At 37.8% G+C, this 19,069-nt stretch overlaps 1 protein-coding gene across 2 annotated transcripts in view; it reads right to left on the reverse strand.

Annotated features, from left to right (window-relative positions):
• Positions 1-2,293: 2,293 nt before the first annotated feature.
• The window catches only part of PRDM5 (PR/SET domain 5), a 220,956-nt gene continuing 204,180 nt past the window's right edge, over positions 2,294-19,069 (reverse strand). Inside the window, exon 15 of one of the 2 annotated variants that reach the window (XM_027103618.1) lies at positions 2,294-6,995. In XM_027103618.1, coding sequence (XP_026959419.1) covers positions 6,831-6,995 — 165 coding nt within the window. In that variant the 3' untranslated portion in view covers positions 2,294-6,830. The remainder of the gene's footprint in view (positions 6,996-19,069) is intronic. The other variant, XM_027103617.1, reaches the window with a different exon arrangement.

Raw genomic sequence — 19,069 nt, forward strand, 5'->3', positions numbered from 1 at the left:
TTCCTTGTCTAAAATAGGTTTAATCCCTTTCTTTCTATCCTTTCTCCCTTCCCTTCTCCTTTCCTCTTTCCTTCCCTCTTTTTAAGTATGAGAGAATTATGGATTTATATAACTTCGAATTTCAGGTAAAATATATTTTGTAACTAAATTCTCAGTGATTTGTTACACCATACCTTTGTTAAAGTACTTCCTCACTCAAAGCAGGAGTGTATAGGGTATTTTGTGGCTGTAACTTATCTTATTGTCTGATTAAAACATGAAATTTGGTTATGTACTGTTCATTTCAATTTCGTATGTGTATTTTAAATTCCCATGATATGTGTGTGCATTTGCAATAGACCATCCAGGAAACAAGCTAAAAATATTACTGATAAAGAAGGTGAAATATACATGAAATGTGGAAATATGCTATTAATTTAATACTTAAATAAGCTGTGGAAAATTTGTCTCTAATTATTAACTATATGTAACACTCATCTCAAATTCAATGACTTTTGTCCCCCTCCCCAAAATATATTTTCCTTATTTTTCTGACTCAGCTAATTTTGGTCTAACTGAACATTGGTTTTAACTTACTCATTGAATATCAATATAAATATGCACCATCATAGGTATGTACATAAGTTATAAATAACTCCTTTAAAGGAGTACTTAAATGTGTCAGGCGTTTAGAAGATCCCATCTTTTTCTACATATGTGTAAAACTCAGACTCAGAGTGGTGTTGTGTAAGTGTGATGTGACTGATCTCCAGTAAGAGAAGAAAGAGAAGGCATGAGATGGAGGGTCGATCTAAACTTTATCATATATAAGCCTTAGGAAAGACATTTGAGTTCTTACATTGCAATACTCTTACCTGAAATTTTATTTCGAACCTACCCATTTTTAGAAGGGGATTGTTGTACTCCCGTCTGTAGGACATACATGTGGAATTCCTCTTTTATCCTCATGACTCTCTCTCAGTATCTGTAGTCGAAACAAGACGCATGCCCTTTACAGAGCCGGCACAATTAGGAGTAACATCTGCAACTTAGCAAACTATGGAATAGTGTTTCTCAGTATAAAGCCAATTGGCTCAATTCACATACTTAGTCTAATAATACCTTAATCAACTAAATTCGTCTGCCCCAATTTCATATTTTATAGTCAGGACAGAAAGGATACAACTTAATATCCTAAATATCATAATTTGAGTCTGGGAACAATACCAACTTGTCACTCTCAGGACCCAGCTGACGGTGAAACTGGAGACTACACGAAGTTATGCAGCAGCTGAAACTGCACAAGAAATGGATTCCACGTGAGAAGAGCAGAAAAGGCTGAAAGTGACACTGAAGGGTGTTGCACTGGACACTGCTTTACTTTGTTACATTCTGGAGAAAGTGGTGTATTTACCGGGTAGAACGTGACCTGCGAACAGTTATGATGTGCTAAACCTGACTACCAGAAAGTAACGTCAGAAGATTTCCTACATTTCAATAATAAAACTAGATTTAAGACAGTCAAAAGTAGTGACTGGTTAATTTCCACAAAATTTAATTTTTCAGAATTTCTAATTACTATATGTAATATTCCATAAAAGACTCATCAATTTGCCAATTTAAATAAAAGTTTTAGAATCAATTAAGTGTGATTTTGTTCCCCATGCTTTTATGTTCCTACTTAGCATAGGAAACTGTACGGTTTGCTTCAATTTCATAAAAATTAGTTTCAGACTTTCTTTTGTTCATCAAAGACAGTTTCAGCTCTCCAGGTGCTAATACTTACTTTAGAAAGGAAAAACAAATATCGAGTTGGAGGTCAACGTACTTCCCTTTTGATGGGTTGCTTTATCAAATATTAAAAAATGAACAAAGGACGTATTGTTTCAACAACTAAATCCCAATAATGGTGGTGTGTTCATTCAGATTTCAGCAGTTATACTTGCGTCCATGGTATCAAAGCCCCAGGAATACTTTTTCAGGAATCTCTTTTGTTGCAAGTTGTGCATCAGCAGCTACCATGGGTCAGCAAGAACCATACAAAGGAGGGTCTTGAATTATGTCTACAATGTCAGGCTTTTATCAGATTTACACATTGGTGATGATGAATTTCATATGTTAGGTGTAAAGAACAAACTTCTCCCTAAGTACAGACTCCAATACAAGCCCAGTGTGCCATATGAAGGCTCTTTGAGACTAGAAAAGGCAGGACAGATTCATCATCACAGAATGAAAAGCACACAGCAATTTCAGAGGATAAAAATGTGAAATCTTACCGTAAGTCCTTTATTAGAAACACATCCAAAATGTACATATACTCTAAGAGTAGTCTGTAGTAGAAGAATGGGGGGAAAAGGTATGCCAGTCAAAACATTATGTAAAAGATGTCACATGAAATTAACTTTAAGGAATAGAGCATTATTTGATGTTCTCCAAGAAGACAAAATTTTAAAATGAGGTGTCCACGATAAGCTGGAATTCTTTTCATTTCTATATTATTTTGCAGAGACAAATGCGTGTTGTGTGTGTGTGCTTACTACGTTAATTAATTCCTAGTAAGTCTACAGTGTTTCTTGTCAGAAACAGTGATATTCTATATAAACTCCTTTACGTTAATTTAGATCAAGTTTCAGTGGTCCCATGTCCCTTCTCAATTTTCAGCACAAGAATGGTCAATATTACCTAAAATCTTAGTTTCCTTTTGCTATGGAATATGCCAAGGTGGCATAAAAACTTACTCTAAGTGCCTAAATGTTTCCAGGGTTAGGAAGTTAATTAAATATACCAAGTATTTAGGAAGCCTATTTTGTAACAAATATAAACATTTTTATATATGCTGTTTTACAGTATTGTGTTAAGCATTTTTTTTTTAAAACGTAGAAAGTAAACTTTGACACTGGAACAGCAGCACCATTCTGGGATAAGATCCCCTTTGCATTCTGTACTAGTCCATGGGCCTAGGAAATCTAGAATATTCTCACATGGCCCAGACTGAAAGCTCCAGAGTTAGTTTTTTATTCTGTCATACAACAAATTAACAACCAGCAGTGATAACACAGTTTTGAGCCCAAGATAGTTAAGGCTATGAAAATTCCAAAGAACTAGTACCTCAGCTAGTTAAATGAATTCTGACAGATCAAAGTTACATGAATGTATCATTTCTAAATCTGCTACTTGGAGAATCACCATGATGATGATTTCTTTTGTATCAGGGAAACCTCACAAGATTGAGACACCACCAAAATGATGAAACACCACTTTTAAAAAAAGGAACACCTAAAACATTAGCCATAACTTTAATCATCCTTAAATTATATTTGTGAATATCAGAAATAATATTATAAGTCAAGTTTCTTTTATTAGTAGTAATGTTGCTTTTCACACGGTGTTTACGTTTGACCAAGAATAAGATGAGAATTAAAGACCGTGTTCTCTCTTGTGGCCCTGAAATCAACTCGGCTTAACTGTAGAGATACTTTCCAGATCTAGAAATGCTTAGAAATAAACTATAAAACAGGAGGTCTGGGAGTAATGGAAATTATGTTTTCTTCCTCAGAAACAACTTTAAAATGTTCATTTGGATTTTACGACAGAACTCTGCTAGTTACAGTCCTGTAGTAAAAGACAATGCTAACACCAACTGTGGTAGTGATTATATAGCTTACAGACATAACAAAATAAAAGTGCTATTGAAGTTCTGCTATATTCACAAATACTGCATTTATATATGTACATGCAAATAAACCTCATCATTAATGATAAAATCTTAGGGTTTTAAATAGACACATTTCCTCCTACCTACCCATCTCCATATATTCACAACCCCAAGATGAGTTTTCACAAGCAACATTTAGATTTGTGAAGGAAAAAGTGAATATTTCCAGTACCTATCCTCTTTTCCTCCCTCCCTTTCAGCTTTGGGAGAGGCAGCAGCACATAAAATTGAATGCAAAACCTAAGGTTATAAGACCTTCTGTGATCCATATTCACACTTATCCAATGAGTTGGCTGCCAAATAGGTCAGAAGAGTTTTGAACAAAGTAATGTATTTGCATATAAGCATTTCATAAAAGTGGTCCTCTGCATACACACACACACACACACACACACACACACAACGGATATAGAAAATGTTTCTTAGAAGTAGCATTTTAACTATCCTGTGTAAACCCAAGAATGAATCACCAATGAATACATTTATGCTACAACTGTTAATCATGATTAATCAACAAAGTGTTCGGTATAGCCAACAACTACCTCCCCCTACCAAAAAAAAAAAAAAAAGGGAATGGAAAAAAATATAATAGAAGCCAGTGATTGTAAAGCAAAAAGAAATTCTAGATATACAAATATCTTGAATGTTAATATACAAAGATATAAAAGCATATCTGAACCTACCTGTATTATTGAATACCTTTCAAAATTATTTAGGCCTGACTTCAGGGTAAGAGTTTGGCCTTTTCCCAGGATAGTACAGGAGCCATAACCTTCTACAGCAGAAAAGAAGAGAAAGATACTTCCAAGTGAGTACCTGCACTCCAGCTTGCCTCTAAGTCTTTCCCTCTATGATTGTCTTATTCATGCTCTTAATTTCTCAATTAAACCAAATCACTTCTTATCTTTTTGTTATTGCTAAGGGATTTAAAAGTTCCAGGATACAAATACTAATATATCTGAAATGCTTACAAATAATCAATCATCTTTTGGATAAAAGGTGACAGCACGCAAAGAGTCTTTTAAGGACCTGTTTTGGTTTCAGTGCTTTCAAAAGAAAGGATGATGTACCAGCAGGTCTCTCCACACCATTTTCTAAAGTTTCGCTTGACTACAGACCTTCAGCCTGATCAGGTCCAGCACCTCATCGTCATCAGCTCACTCCGCAGCATGGACATGACATGGTTTTGAGGGTAATTTCCTCAGCAGCCCTGTAAATTGTGAGTCACTGAGATTATACAAAATTGGTATTTGGCTTCCTTTCAAGTTTCACATTCATCACATAATCGGGCTATGAAGCATCCCATACAGAGAAGGCGGCATCCAAAGCAATGAGCAGATCGTGTTTAAATAATACACACTACTAAATTTTACAGCTGTCCTTTTATATTCAAATGATATTAAGCACACTGTCATGTTAAATTGAAAACACTTTAGATCTAAAAATATACTACTGAAACAAATGACACAGTGAGAAGAAACAAGACCAAAATCTATTTGTATAAAATACAGTCTATAATTTCAGAACAGATGCTACATATAGCCATACTTATTAGATATCTTCTAAATTATCATCTGGGCATTTATATCTTTTAAAATTGTCTCTGGCGAGTCTCAAATTTAGTATTTTCACAGAGTTTAAAACATCTATAACGAATCTTTATGTTTCTTTTTAAAACTGCAACTGAGCATAAATATAATTCTAAAACAAGATTCCTGACTTCAAAGAACTGTCTTCAGGTAACCTTTCTCCAGAAATCAGTAAAACTAAAAATCTTCCTTAAAATTATACTTCCTCTCTCTTTTGAATGGTCTCCAAATAGGAAAGTTCATGAATTGGGCTTCATTTTAATTTTTTTCTGGTTTTTGGATTCTTCTACACTGCTTTGACAACACTATTACATTTTATCTTCTCTTCTCCCAAAACAAGCTGTTCATTGTATGTTGCTCTCAAGTATTTAATTGAAATATAACCTAAAGGAAGAAATTATGCTTCTTGCTTCAGTTCCCCTTAAGCATCAGTGATAATTTCAATCATAACAATTGCCAGGTTTATGTTTTTTATTCTGGATTCCTAATTATATAGGATTGAGAGTAATTCAGAAGTGTTTCAGAATCATCTACTGCCAAGATTCTGAAAAATGTCTTTTGTGAAACAGAATGTTAATGCTCTGAGGACTCTGTTATGTCTGCACTAATATGTTCTGTGCACTTTGATGAAATGAGAGGGTAAAGGTCCAGGTGTATCATGACTAATATTGTAATACACCTACTGTCCTGTTTACCCTGTCAGTCAACAGATAATGAGGACCTATTTTGTTTCCATTTTTCGTTATATATATTTATATATTGTTAATTTCTAAAGCTCGCTAGTATAAATTCAGGAGGATCAGCCTGATAAATATTTAAGTGTTATGGTCATTTTTTGTGTTGATCTTATCTAGACCATGAATGTCAGCATATGACTGATGAGAGGAAATAATGTTTCCTGAGAATTGTCTAAAATGCGCAACATTTCAATCAATGTTTCAGTCCTTAAATACCTCTTTATTTTAAACTGATCTGTTATAAGGAGCTATTTATTAACTAAGATCAACTTTTGGCCTGTTTTAGCAAGTTTTATCCCGTTATCATGCTTGAGACTTTGCAAACTCTTGCCCCTTATCCTTTATCTGCAGTGAAATATCTTGGAAATCTTAATCTCTTTCTGGCTAAACTAGTAATAACCAGTTGCAATAACCAGCATCACAAATGCACACACACACACACACACACACACACACAAGGATAACAATAAAATAAAAAATGCCTAATACGGAGCATGTTAATAAACTTCACTATAGAGAGATGGCCAAGCAGAGCCATGGCTCCTTTTTCCACTTTTATAAGACACAACACAAGTAGTATTTTGGGAGGCTACAAAGTTATTTTTTTCCATTTGTACCACTTCTTGACAGAAGTAGGATTTATTTATTTTTTTTTTTGCATATGTATCTACAGACTCTAAAGGTAGGCAAATAAGAACTATGAGACCAGTGAATTACTTTTCGCTACTTCTGCTATGCTAATCAGCTGAGAGAAATCTGGGTTTCATATTAGGAGCCCTTCTGAATGGCTTAATTCCTTTACAGCTACCATTAGCTGTCAGCCTCTCCGTGGATATTGTCCATGTGCACTTTGAGGTAGTCATTCCTTGTAAACTTCTTATGGCAAAACTGGCATTCTGCCAGTGGACGATTAGGATTATGAGTCATCTTGTGTCGGATCAGCATTTTCTTCAGGCTAAAAGCCAAGTCACAAACCTAGAGAAGACCCAAAGATACCAATCACATTATATTGAAAAATCTGAAGATACACCAAGTTATCACTTACACAAAATACAATATGCAAATTCCTATTATCAAGTATATACTGACAGGCTTAAGAACAAGAGTGCTCTGGAAATAAATGGAACTTAACATCCAAGGTAAAAGGTAAAGAAAATTAATTATAGTTCCAAGAGTTGTTTGCATTTAATGTGTGTCCTCTGCATCCCAACCACTCTCCCTTCCCCCAGCTACTATATTTTTAAACATCTCTAAAGACACAACTCCCTGGAAACAGTATCTTTCTCCCCATAATTCAGTGTATTAACAATTTCACGTTAAACCTCTTAAACAAAATGCCTTGACCTAGAGGGCATCTTTTTAGTATATGGCATAAATAGCACAAGACATGTCTCACCAGTGATCCCTTCAATCTGGACCCATGTGTGAAGTAAAAGGTTAACACTGCTTTAAGCATCCTAAGCAGAAGTTCGTTATCCACTATTCCAGTTCTTTATTTCCAATTAAAAATACTTCACATTTTCTTCATGTAAGCTCTGTGACATTGCCACCTGACTCAACAGACATTAAACAGCCCAATAATTTAAAATATTAAATTAACCCAGAAGATGTGAGGCACAGTTATTCAAAAGTAAAAATGAAATGGAATTCTTTTATAATACCAAATTTTCATTCAAAGTTTGCTGTTATTCACAAAAATTCCATTTACATGAAATTCTTCAAAAGCACATGCAGGATAAAATAAAATACTTAAATAATGTGAAAATTCCCTGAAAAACATAGTGAATATAATGGGAGAGGTAAAGCCTTGTAAAAATACTGGAAAGAAAGCTGAAGTTCTGAATGAGGTGAAGCATGTGAAAATACAAAAGCAAATAAAAAATTCACTCTCTCTTTATGAGAGAAGCAGGATTTTACATGCTCAGCAACAAGAAACACAGAAGGGCAAGCCCCCAGTTTGGCGAAGAGAGGGGCTAATCCAATAATTATTTTGAATTACACATTAGTAGCATAGTGTGACATAAAATAAGTTTTAGAGTTTGCTACAGACTGAATGTTTGTGTCCTTTGCTATGGACTGAATGTTTGTGTCCCCTCAAAATTCATGAGTTAAAGCCCTAATCCTTAATGTGATGGTGTTTGAGGTGCAGCCACTGTGAGATAATTAGGGTTAGATGAGCTCATGAGGATGGAGTGATGGGATTAATGCCCTTATAAAAACGGGAAGAGACACAGATTCTCTCTCTCTCTCTGCATGCACACACCAAGGCAGGCCATGTGAGGCATAACCAGGAAGAAGGCCCTCACTAAAGACCCAACTACTCTGGCACCCTGACCTCAGGTCCATGAAGGCAGAGAATCTTCATATATTTTATTCACTCATACATCCTAAGGGATAAAACAGCGCCTATAGAGTAGCACTAAGTAAGTATTTATTGAATTAACTAACCAAGTTTCAACCTGATTCTATCACTTCCTAAGGAAGTCTACATGAACAAACTATGCCTTTTAACTTCAGTTCCCTCACCTATAAAATGATCACAATGATCATTATCTCACAGAATTAATACTAAGATTAAATGAGGTAATCTATGCAAATGGATGTTGTACTGAAGACACTCAATAAATGTTAGTGCCTAGTTTTTCTCTTTCATCTTCTCTGGCAAAAAGAATCATCAGCAGGTTGGAAAGAAGAGACTACAACAGCTACCACATGTGGGGTCCGAGAGAGAACACAGCTACTATAAAGAGTAGCAGCTCCCTGCAATATACAAATGATTTTAAAGCAAACAATAATTTTCCATGACAAACATAATGCTTCCAATCAATCTGAGGAAAGGACGTTCTTCTTATGAAATACCTTTGTAAACATAAGTTTTACAATCACAATTTAAAACAGACTATATACCTTTAAAGTCACTGAAAAACAAAGCCAGGTAAGTTCATGTCATGCAGTAAAAATCGGGATAAAAAGGAAAGACCCAGGAACATGAAAGAGCATAAAATACAATGACAGACTATATAATACATGAGTTATGATAAGTGATATAAAATACTGAGTACCCTTAAAGGCTCTGAAATTAGGGTAAAATGGAAAATGCAAACACATGCTATTTTCAAGAAATGTACTTAAAACAACACACACACCCAAACAATTTTACAAGGGGGATTGGAATGTGCCTAAGTGTAGAAAATGGTGCTGATGACAGTGCAACCGTACTGAGTAGCGCTTCCTCAAAAGCACCTTGGACGGACAGAGATTAGTATTAGTATTTTCACAAGCCTTAAAAGAGCCAGGAGTACTACCAGTATGATAGCTCCTAGTCAAAGATGTATATATAAGATGTTCATCCCAGAATTATTTATAAAAGTGGAGTATTACAAATAACTTATTTGCCCAAAGTTAATGAGTATATTCATTTTGATATAACGAGAAGAAGAGATACTTCTCAGCTGTTAAAAAAAAGATCATACTTCAAAAAATATGTAAAAAAAGGCAAGGAAAATGTAAAGGGAAGAAAACAGAATAAAATTAATGCACAATTTACAATACTGAAATAAAGATGGTAACTGTATCTGTATAAATAAGTATTGGAAGAAAATATCAAGAGATTAATGTTAATATTAGTTGACATCAGTTGAGAAATTTGGAATCATTTCATTTCTGTCTTTATTCCCTTCTGTATTTCCTAATTTTTCTAGAACAAAAAAGGAAACAAACTTCCAAATGTTACTTTGGAATGCAAAAAATACCGCTGGCTGAGTGAAGGTTCAACATCCTCATCTTCCATGCGTGCCTCAAGCCCACTGCCATCACACTGATACGTCAAGTGCTGTAACTCCCTAAACAGCTTTGATAGGTCACCAACCACCTCCACATGGCTAAATGGAATGGGGACTCCTGAATCCTCATTTAACATGAAGTTTCAGTATCATTTGACATACCTGGCCACTTCCCTCCTGCCTTTCATTTAGTTTCCATTAGGACCTGTTCTCCTTGTTTTCCTTCTATTTTTCTGGCCTTTCCCAGCTCCCCCCCCCCCCATTTTCCTGTACAGGCTCCTCCTCCACCCTAACCTTGAAGTCTGGATCTCAGTACCTGTCCCTTAGCCCACTTCTTCATTCATTAGGTGTTTTCTCCCCTGGCGACCTTAATCATAGTCATGCTCTTTGTTACTGTTTATATGGAGATACTCGCCAATATCTTATCTCTGATCCAAGTCCTCTCTCCTGATCTGCACAGTGGAGGATCTAAATGCCTGCTGGATAGCTCACTGGTGCTGCAAACTCAGTAAGTCTAAAGTTGAACTGGAATTGAAAAAATACAACAAACTAGTGAATATGATGAAAGAGAAGCAGACTCACAGAGAACAAACTACTGGTTACCAGTGGGGAGAGGGAAGGAGAGAGGGGCAATATAGTGGTAAGGGATTAAGAGGTACAAATTATAGGGTATAAATTAAGCTACAGGGCTTCCCTGGTGGCGCAGTGGCTGAGAGTCCGCCTGCCGATGCGGGGGACGCGGGTTTGTGCCCCGGTCCGGGAAGATCCCACATGTCGTGGAGCGGCTGGGCCCGTGAGCCATGGCCGCTGAGCCTGCGCGTCCGGAGCCTGTGCTCCGCAACGGGAGAGGCCACAACAGTGAGAGGCCCGCGTACCGCAAAAAAAAAAAAAAAAAAAAAAAAGCTACAAAGATATTCTATACAACACAGGAAATATCGCAAATATTTTTATAATAACTACAAATGGAATATAAGCTTTAAAAATTGTGAATCACTGTATTGTACACCTGTAACTTATATAACATTGTATAGCAACTATACTTCAATTAAAAAAAACTCTTTGTCTCCCAAATCTAATTCTCAAAACAAAAATGTGCCATCCATCTGACACTTGCTGGAAATCTGGCAGTCAGCCTTGATCCAGTGTCTCCCTCATCCCCACCTCATTTAGTCAATTACCACTTCTTCCCTGTACACATTTCTAGAAGACATTTAATTGTCGCCATCTGTGCTGCCACAACCCGAGTGAAAACCATTACCTGCCTAGACCAGTGATTCTCCAGCAATAAGAAAACGTTTCCGCATGCACCTATTATCTGTATTTTTAAATAAAATATACCAAGTGTACTAAGGTATTTATAAATTATATTATTAGAGACAAACTTTTAAGAGAATTTGAAAAAAGATGAAATAAACATTTTTGTATTAATAATTATGACTTCATATTTTCATTAGGCAACATCTAAGATATGATATTTAGGGTCAGTCATTTTTAAGAAAAATGTAGACAAAAACATATTTCAAATGTCTTCTGGATAATTTCAGTGTTTTGGTTTACTTTTTTCCAGGTATGATGGTGTCATTTGTTTAATCTAAATTTGCTGCTGACTGGTAATATTAACTCTGTTGTTTTCTTTTTGTTGCCTTGTGTCTGTATTATTAATATTATTTTCAATCTGTAGTTTCTGTAGAGGACTCTTTTGTACAAGATTATTTTGTTTAAAAACAGATAACAGAATCCATATCTCCACTTAACTGGGAACACATAAATCGCAATCCTTGCAAGCACGGAAAACAAACAAGTGACAACCTGCATCGCCATGGAATTGCCACTCTTCCCTCAGATCACATTTAGTACTGTACATCGCAAGAAACCAGCTGTTAACAGGGGCACCAAAGTAACAGAGGACACCAAAGTCAAGCCCCGCTATTCAATGATAATAAAGTTTAATTTCTTGTTTTAAGTTCTTTGAAGTTTAAGTTCTTTGTTTTAAAATACACAATAAGCAGGGATCACAACTGTAATCTTTCCTTCCCGTTTCCCAATGGATGTCTCCTAGGCCTCCTGGGATATGCAGCTCCTCACTCTGGAAACCAAAGCCTAGATTATTGCAATAGCCAGTGTCAGTGGTTCTCAAAGAGGTGGTACAGTTTCCCCTCCCCTCAGGAAATGTTTGGAACTAGAGGAGGTGTGTAACTGTCCTGAAGAATGGGGGTTGCTCCATGCATTTTATATAGGAGAGGAGATGCAAATTCCCTGTAATGTATGGACAATTTTACACTGTCAGAAGGACCCAGGTGAGAAATACTATCTGAATCTCTCTGCATCCATCCTTATCCCCTTCTGTCCGTGCTCCACCCAGCAGGTGGAGGGATTTTTAAAACCATAAATGTCATTTTACTACATAAAACTGTTCCATGGGTCCTTACTGGATCCTTACTTTAAGGGAAACTCCTAAACTCTAGCCCAACTAATCAGCTTTAGTGTAGGCTGTTGAAGACACCACAGCCTTCCTGCCTCAGTACTTTCTCACTTCACTTTTTCTAGCTGCCTCCTATGCATTCCTCAGGGAGGCCTGTATGATCTTTCTGACAGAAGTCTTCTGTTAAATGCTCTCATAGTAGCCTTTACTTTTCCTTTATAACACTTACCTCGAGTGTAATTAATTATTTGTGTGCTTTTTAATGTCTCTCCTTACTAGTCCTAAGGAACAGGAAGGCAAGAGTAGTCATTCCATTAATATTTGTTGAACTAAAGAAAGAAAGAAAGGGAAAGGTAGATAGGTGATTGATAGATACCATCCCTGTGAGCAACGTAAGTAACCCAAAGGCTGTGGAGTAATTCTGGAGAAACCAAAGAAGGTGTCTTTAGAAATTATTTTCAAGTAAAAGAAACTCTAAATTGTTTTTATAAGTATAAATGAACATTTGTGATCGTACGTAAGACACAATTAAAACTGGTTCCCTATTTTCTATTTCCCTGCCTCCTTCTCTAAACCTCACGTCAAAAGAACAATAGATACCACTCTTCAATGGCTTCCTGTTGAAATCAGATTCAAAATAAATTCCTTAATGTGGCTGAAAGGCTACCAGTTTGCTCTCCAACTTCACCTTGCACCCCCCTCTTCCTCTCTCCCCAGGCTCCAGCTCCCCCTGCCTTTTTACTTCCCCTAACACTGCATGCTCTTTCCCACTTACAAGCCTTGATTTATTCTGTTCCCTGAGCCTAGAATGCTCTTTCCCCCATGGCTACTCTTCATCTTCTAGGTTACTCAGAGTCACTTTCTCAGAGAATTCTTCCCTAACTACCCTTTCACAGCCCACCCCATTTTTTCCTTTCCCAATCTTTTTCATAAAATGCAATGAGACATCTATTCAGGCTTATTTGTTTAAGTCTGTACTCCACAAGAATGTGAGTTCTATGAGGGCAGGGGACATGGCGTCTTGTTCACTGTTTTATTACAGTCATTTATTTCTGGCACAGGGACTAGGTTTAAGGGCTGACATCCGCTTTCACCGTGTGCCGGGAATGACCCTTGGCAGTTTCTAACCATTAGCTGGTTCAAACTTCACAAACCACCCTTTTAGGTATCATCCCCATTTCACAGAAGGAAACTGACACACGCACTTCTGTCTCAAGCAGGTTACCCAAGGTCACAGAATGAGGAAGTGGTTTCCAGCATTTAAACCCAGACAGTCTGGGTTCAGAGTCTATACCACCCCCCAAGGGCCAACTATTAAAAAAGTCTCTCACTTCAAACAGAGATATGTGAGCCCACTACACTTTCTTCCATTTGCCTGGCTGACACCATTTTTAAGAAATAAACATCTCTTTGAAATAATAAAGGAGGTTCTCAGACAGTTCAGCTCACCAGTGTGTTGTGAGGGATACAAAGTTCAAGTCCATTTACATAGTCACCATGGGAAAATTACGGCAGCGGCAAGCTGGAGAAATGGAAAGGAAGTTGGGCAGGATGCCGAAGTCATTGATGACGGCTCAGAATTAAGGAGTTCGAGAAGCTCCAATAGGACACCGGATTGGAACAATCCAACAGACTGCTGAACGAGGGCCAAGGCAGAGGATTAAATGTCAGCAGAGAGTAGCTGATGTCACGGTTGTGAAACTGACTACCTAGACATTAAAAGCTGTGTTCTCATGAACTTAAATGCAGTCATTAAGAGACTTCAAACTGATGCTCTGTATAAATCAGCCAAATGTAAGGTCTTTTATAGTCATTTTAAAAATAGGGAAGAGCAAGGAGTTCCAACAGTGCAACAGAGATGCTTCCTTTTCTTTCTTTCCACATGTGATTCTCATACAACCCTTCAGCCTACTCCAACTTACTATTAACTCACATTCCCCAAAAATGGGAAAATATTTTGTTCCTTCTCTAGGCTAGAGGTAAACTGATTTTGTCTTAAGATAAAGGGAAACAGCATGTTTAATAGAAAGTCCTTGGAGATAATGTTAGAACTGTATACAGACATCTTCAGTTAACAAATATTTATCGCATAGAATGTGTCTACCACTTCAGTAAGGAGAACAGTGACAAAGAGCGCTCTGCCCTGCCTCAGTGGAGTCCACAGCGTTAGGAGAAATACTTGCAATGCCATGAACATAATGCCAAGAGAGGCACACGGGAGGGTGCGATGACTCTTCCTGGATGCACAGGGGTTATCACGTCCTAAGCTGGGGAGTGACGTTCCAGGGAGAAGGAAGGAGATGTACAAAGGTACAGAGGAGTGAACAGCAAGACTCAGGTGGGGAACGAAAACTGTTCACTAAGGCTGAAGATGTGACACTGTTAGGGGAACAACTTGAAAAGGAAGTTAGAAGGCTGGAACCAAATCCTAGAGACCCTGATAATCATAAGAAACTGGAAGGATGTATATTCTGCAAGCAGTGGGACTTGAAGAAGAGACTGAAACTGAAGTATAATTTAGTTAGCAAGCTAGAGAGTACACAACTGGAATCAGGGAGGCCAAAACAATGTTCCACACCAAGCCAGAAATGATTTGGACATAAACTAAGACAGTGGTCATTGATTCATTTGTTCATTCCTTTAAAATATTCTTTGACTGCTTCTCATACGCCAGGCATTGTTCTAGGGCTGGGAATACAGCAATAAACAATAACGAAAAACTCTGTTGTCATGGAGCTTATAATAAATGATAAATAATTAAACAAACAAATACGTAATATTTCAGGTGGATGTAAGTACAGTGAAGGAGAAGGTGACTATGGGGTGAGGGTTAAGAAAGTAATGGAAGTAAGAGAGAAAGAAATTTGAGCCGAGAACTGACAGAAGCACAGGAACAGATCATAAAGACACCTGAGAAGGGCGTTCCAGGCTGGGGAAACGGCAAATACAAAGACCTATTCACAGGAGTGAGCTCAGTGCGTCTGAAAGAACAGCAAAGAAGCCATGTGGCTGGAGTGAGGCAGAGGGGGCGGTGAAGCCAGAGAGGCTGGGGCACAAGGGCGGGGGGTGCAGGTCACATGGCTACTTCCAGACTCTGGTACAGCTCTGGTTTTCACTCTAAATGAGATGTACGGTCGTTGAGGGTTTGAGCCAATGAGAGTAATGTAATACATATGTAATCTACACACACATAGGTAAAATCTGACTGGGGTTTTAGAAAGATCACTGTGGGTGGCCAGTTGAGGACAGATTGTAAAGAGCAAAGATGGAAGGAGGGAGATCAATTAAAAAGCGATTGTGTTGTTCCAGGAGACTAGGTTGTTAGTTGTGGAGGTGTAAGAAGTGTTCACATTCTCAACTTACATACAAAGCCAATCAGATTTGCTACTGCACTGGATGTAGGGGGTGACAGAAAGAGAGAAGTGAAGGTGGCAATGGAAACTTAGACAAGGTGATAGGTTTGAGAAATACAGACAAGCAAAGAGGGTCAGGAATTACTGGGGCTGAAAGGAAGCTGCATGGGTTTGATCCCTGGAATCCTGATTTGGCCAGTTATAAGCAGTGAATGATAGGCAAGTCATTCAACCTCAGGGTGCCTCAATTGCTTCCTATAAGTGGAAATAACACCTACATATTTCTGGACTGTAGTGAAACCAGAGACTATATACAAACCATGGATCACTGTGTCTTTCTAACTACAGAAGCTCAACTAGATGATGCTATTGGTCATGGCTCAGGGAAAGAGAGGTGTCTGGCATGAGGCTCCGACCTTTGGCTTGGGCTATTTGGAGACAGTGGAGTTCTCAGAGAGATGGGTAGTTAAAGGAAACATGTTGAGAGCTTGAGAAGGCTGGGAGATCATGATTTCAGTCTGGAATACAGGGGAGATGTCTCATAGGCACCTCACAATATCTGTCCAGAGTTCAAAGAGAAATCTAGGCAGGGAAAGAAAGATTTGGAAGTCATCTACCATATGTGTAGTAGCTAAAGATATTTAAAGTTGAATAGGTATGGCATGCTGGGGGAGCTGCAGAGCACGGAGCGACTGGGCCTAAGGTGTTAGAGTGGTGTTGATGAGCGAGGTGGCATTTGAGCAAAATTGTAAAGAACTGAAGTGGATACGTATCAGTTTCTTCTTTACAATTTTGCTCAGATGCCATTCAAATGTCATATATATATGGTAGACAGTGGGAACGGGAGCAGAAAAAGACTCTAGGCAGAGGGAACAGTGTATGCAAGGTACCTGGAACAAGAGACAGATATGAAACAGTATCACTGCTTCAGGAAACTCTAAGTGTTAGTGCCAAGAAACTGCAGAACACTGACAGATAAGATTATTAAGACATAAAATAGTAAGAATTGAGAAAGACCATAATAATCTTTCAGTCAAGTAGGAAGGCAGATTTTACCTTATAGGTTGTGAGACGCCATCATAGAGAAGCACATGACTGAGTTTACATTAAAAATGTCACATTTTGATATTACTACCAAACCCAAAGAAATAAAAACGATTATAAGAGAATACTATGAACTGTATGCCAACAAATTAGATAACCTAGTTGTCATGGACAAATTCCTAGAAATACACAAATTACCAAAACAGACTCAAGAAGAAACAGAAAAATTCAGAAGACCTATAACAAGTACAGAAATTGAATCAAAAAACCTCCCAACAAAGAAAAGTCCAGAACTCAATGGTTTCATTGATGAATTCTAACAAACATTTAAAGAAGAATTAACACCAATCCTCTCAAACTCTTCCCAAAAATAGAAAAGGAGGGAACACTTCCTAATTCTGTGACGCCAGCACGGCCTTGATACCAAAGCCAGACAAAGATATTACAATGAAAGAAACTACAGAATAATACCCCTATGAATATATAGGAAAAAATCTTCAAATGAACAAACAAAAAAAAACAAGACAAAACAAAACAAAAAACTCTAACAGGGGGTTCCCTGGTGGCGCAGTGATCTAGAGTCTGCCTGCCGATGCAGGGGATACGGGTTCATGTCCCGGTCCGGGAAGATCCCACATGCCGCAGAGCGGCTGGGCCCGTGAGCCATGGCCGCTGAGCTTGCGCATCCGGAGCCTGTTGCTCTGCAACGGGAGAGGCCACAACAGTGAGAGGCCTGCGTACCGCAAAAAAAAAAAAAACAAAAAACCTCTAACAAGCTGAATCCAAGATCATGTTAAGAGGATTATAAGCCATGAACAAGTGGCTGTATCCCAGGACTGTAACAGTAGTTGAACATAGAAATCAAACAATGTACCATACCACATTAACAGGACAAAAGGAAAAAATGATAATTTCAAGTGATTCAGAAAAGCATTTGACAAGATTCAAAACCCTGTCTTGATGAAAATATTCAGAGAACTAGAAGAGAACCTCCTCAACACAATAAAGGACATTCATAAAAAACTCACATCTACCATCATATTCAATGGTAAAAGACTGAAAAAAATGCAAAAGAATGGACCTCTAACTCACGCCATATACAAAAATTCAACTCAAAAAGGATCAAAGGCCTAAATGTAAGAGCTAAAACTATAAAGCTCTTAGAAAAAAATATAAAGGTAAATCTTTATGACCTCGAATCTGGCAATAGATTCTTAGATATGACACCAAATGCATGAAGAGAAGGAGAAAATGGGTAAATTAAACTTCATCAAGACTGAAAAGTTTTGTGCATCCAAGGACATTATCAAGAAAGCAAAAAGAGAACATACAGAATGAAAGAAAACATTTGCAATCATATCTGATAAGGGTCTAGTATCCAGTATCTCACACTCAACAACAGAGACAATCAACACAATTTTAAAATGGGCAAAGGACTTGAATAGACATTTCTCCAAAGCTGATACACAAATGGCTGACAAACAAGTACATGGAGAGATGTTCAACATCACTAATCCTGTGGGAAATGTAAATCAAAATGACAATGATATACCACCTCACATCCATTAAGATGACTATAATTTTAAAAAAACAGAAAATAATAAGTGTTTACAAGGATGAGGAGAAATTGGAATCCTTGTGCATTCCTGGTGGGAATATAAAATGGTACAGCTACTGTGAAAAGCAGTATGGCAGTTCCTCAAAAAGTCAAACATAGGGCTTCCCTGGTGGCGCAGTGGTTGAGAGTCCACCTGTCAATGCAGAGGATATGGGTTCGTGCCCCGGTCCGGGAAGATCCCACATTCCACGGAGCGGCTAGGCCCGTGAGCCATGGCCGCTGAGCCTGCGCGTCTGGAGCCTGTGCTCCGCCACAGGAGAGGCCACAACAGTGAGAGGCCCGCATACCGCAAAAAAAAAAAAAAAAAGTCAAACATAGAATCACTATATGGGCACAGCAATTCCACTCCTAGGTATATACCCCAAAGAACTGAAAACTGGTACTTAAAACTTGTATACACACGTTTGTCTCAGCACTGTTCCCAACAGCCACGAGGTAGAAACAACCCAAATGTTCATCAGCTGATGAACAGATAAACTGTGTTGTATACATAAAATGGAGTATCATTCAGCCATAAAAAGTAATGGTGCACTGACACAAGCTGCAACGTAGATTATCCTTGAAAACGTTGTGCTAAGTGAAAGAAGCCGGTCACAAAAGGTCACATATTGTATGATTCATTTATATTAAATATCCAGAATAGGTAAACCTACAGAAATGAAAGCAGACTGGTGCCTGCCAGGGTGTGGGGAGAGTGAGGGGTAACTGTTTAGCGGGTATGGAACTTTATTTGGGGGTGACAAAAATGTTCTGGAATCAGAGGTGATGACTGCACATCACCGTCAATGTACTAAAGGCCACTGAATTGTTCACTTTAAAATGGTTAATTT

Source organism: Aethalodelphis obliquidens, unplaced genomic scaffold (genome assembly GCF_003676395.1).
Source record: "Aethalodelphis obliquidens isolate GAN/ISIS:26980383/991018 unplaced genomic scaffold, ASM367639v1 scaffold6, whole genome shotgun sequence".
Classification (NCBI taxonomy): Eukaryota; Metazoa; Chordata; class Mammalia; order Artiodactyla; family Delphinidae; genus Aethalodelphis; species Aethalodelphis obliquidens.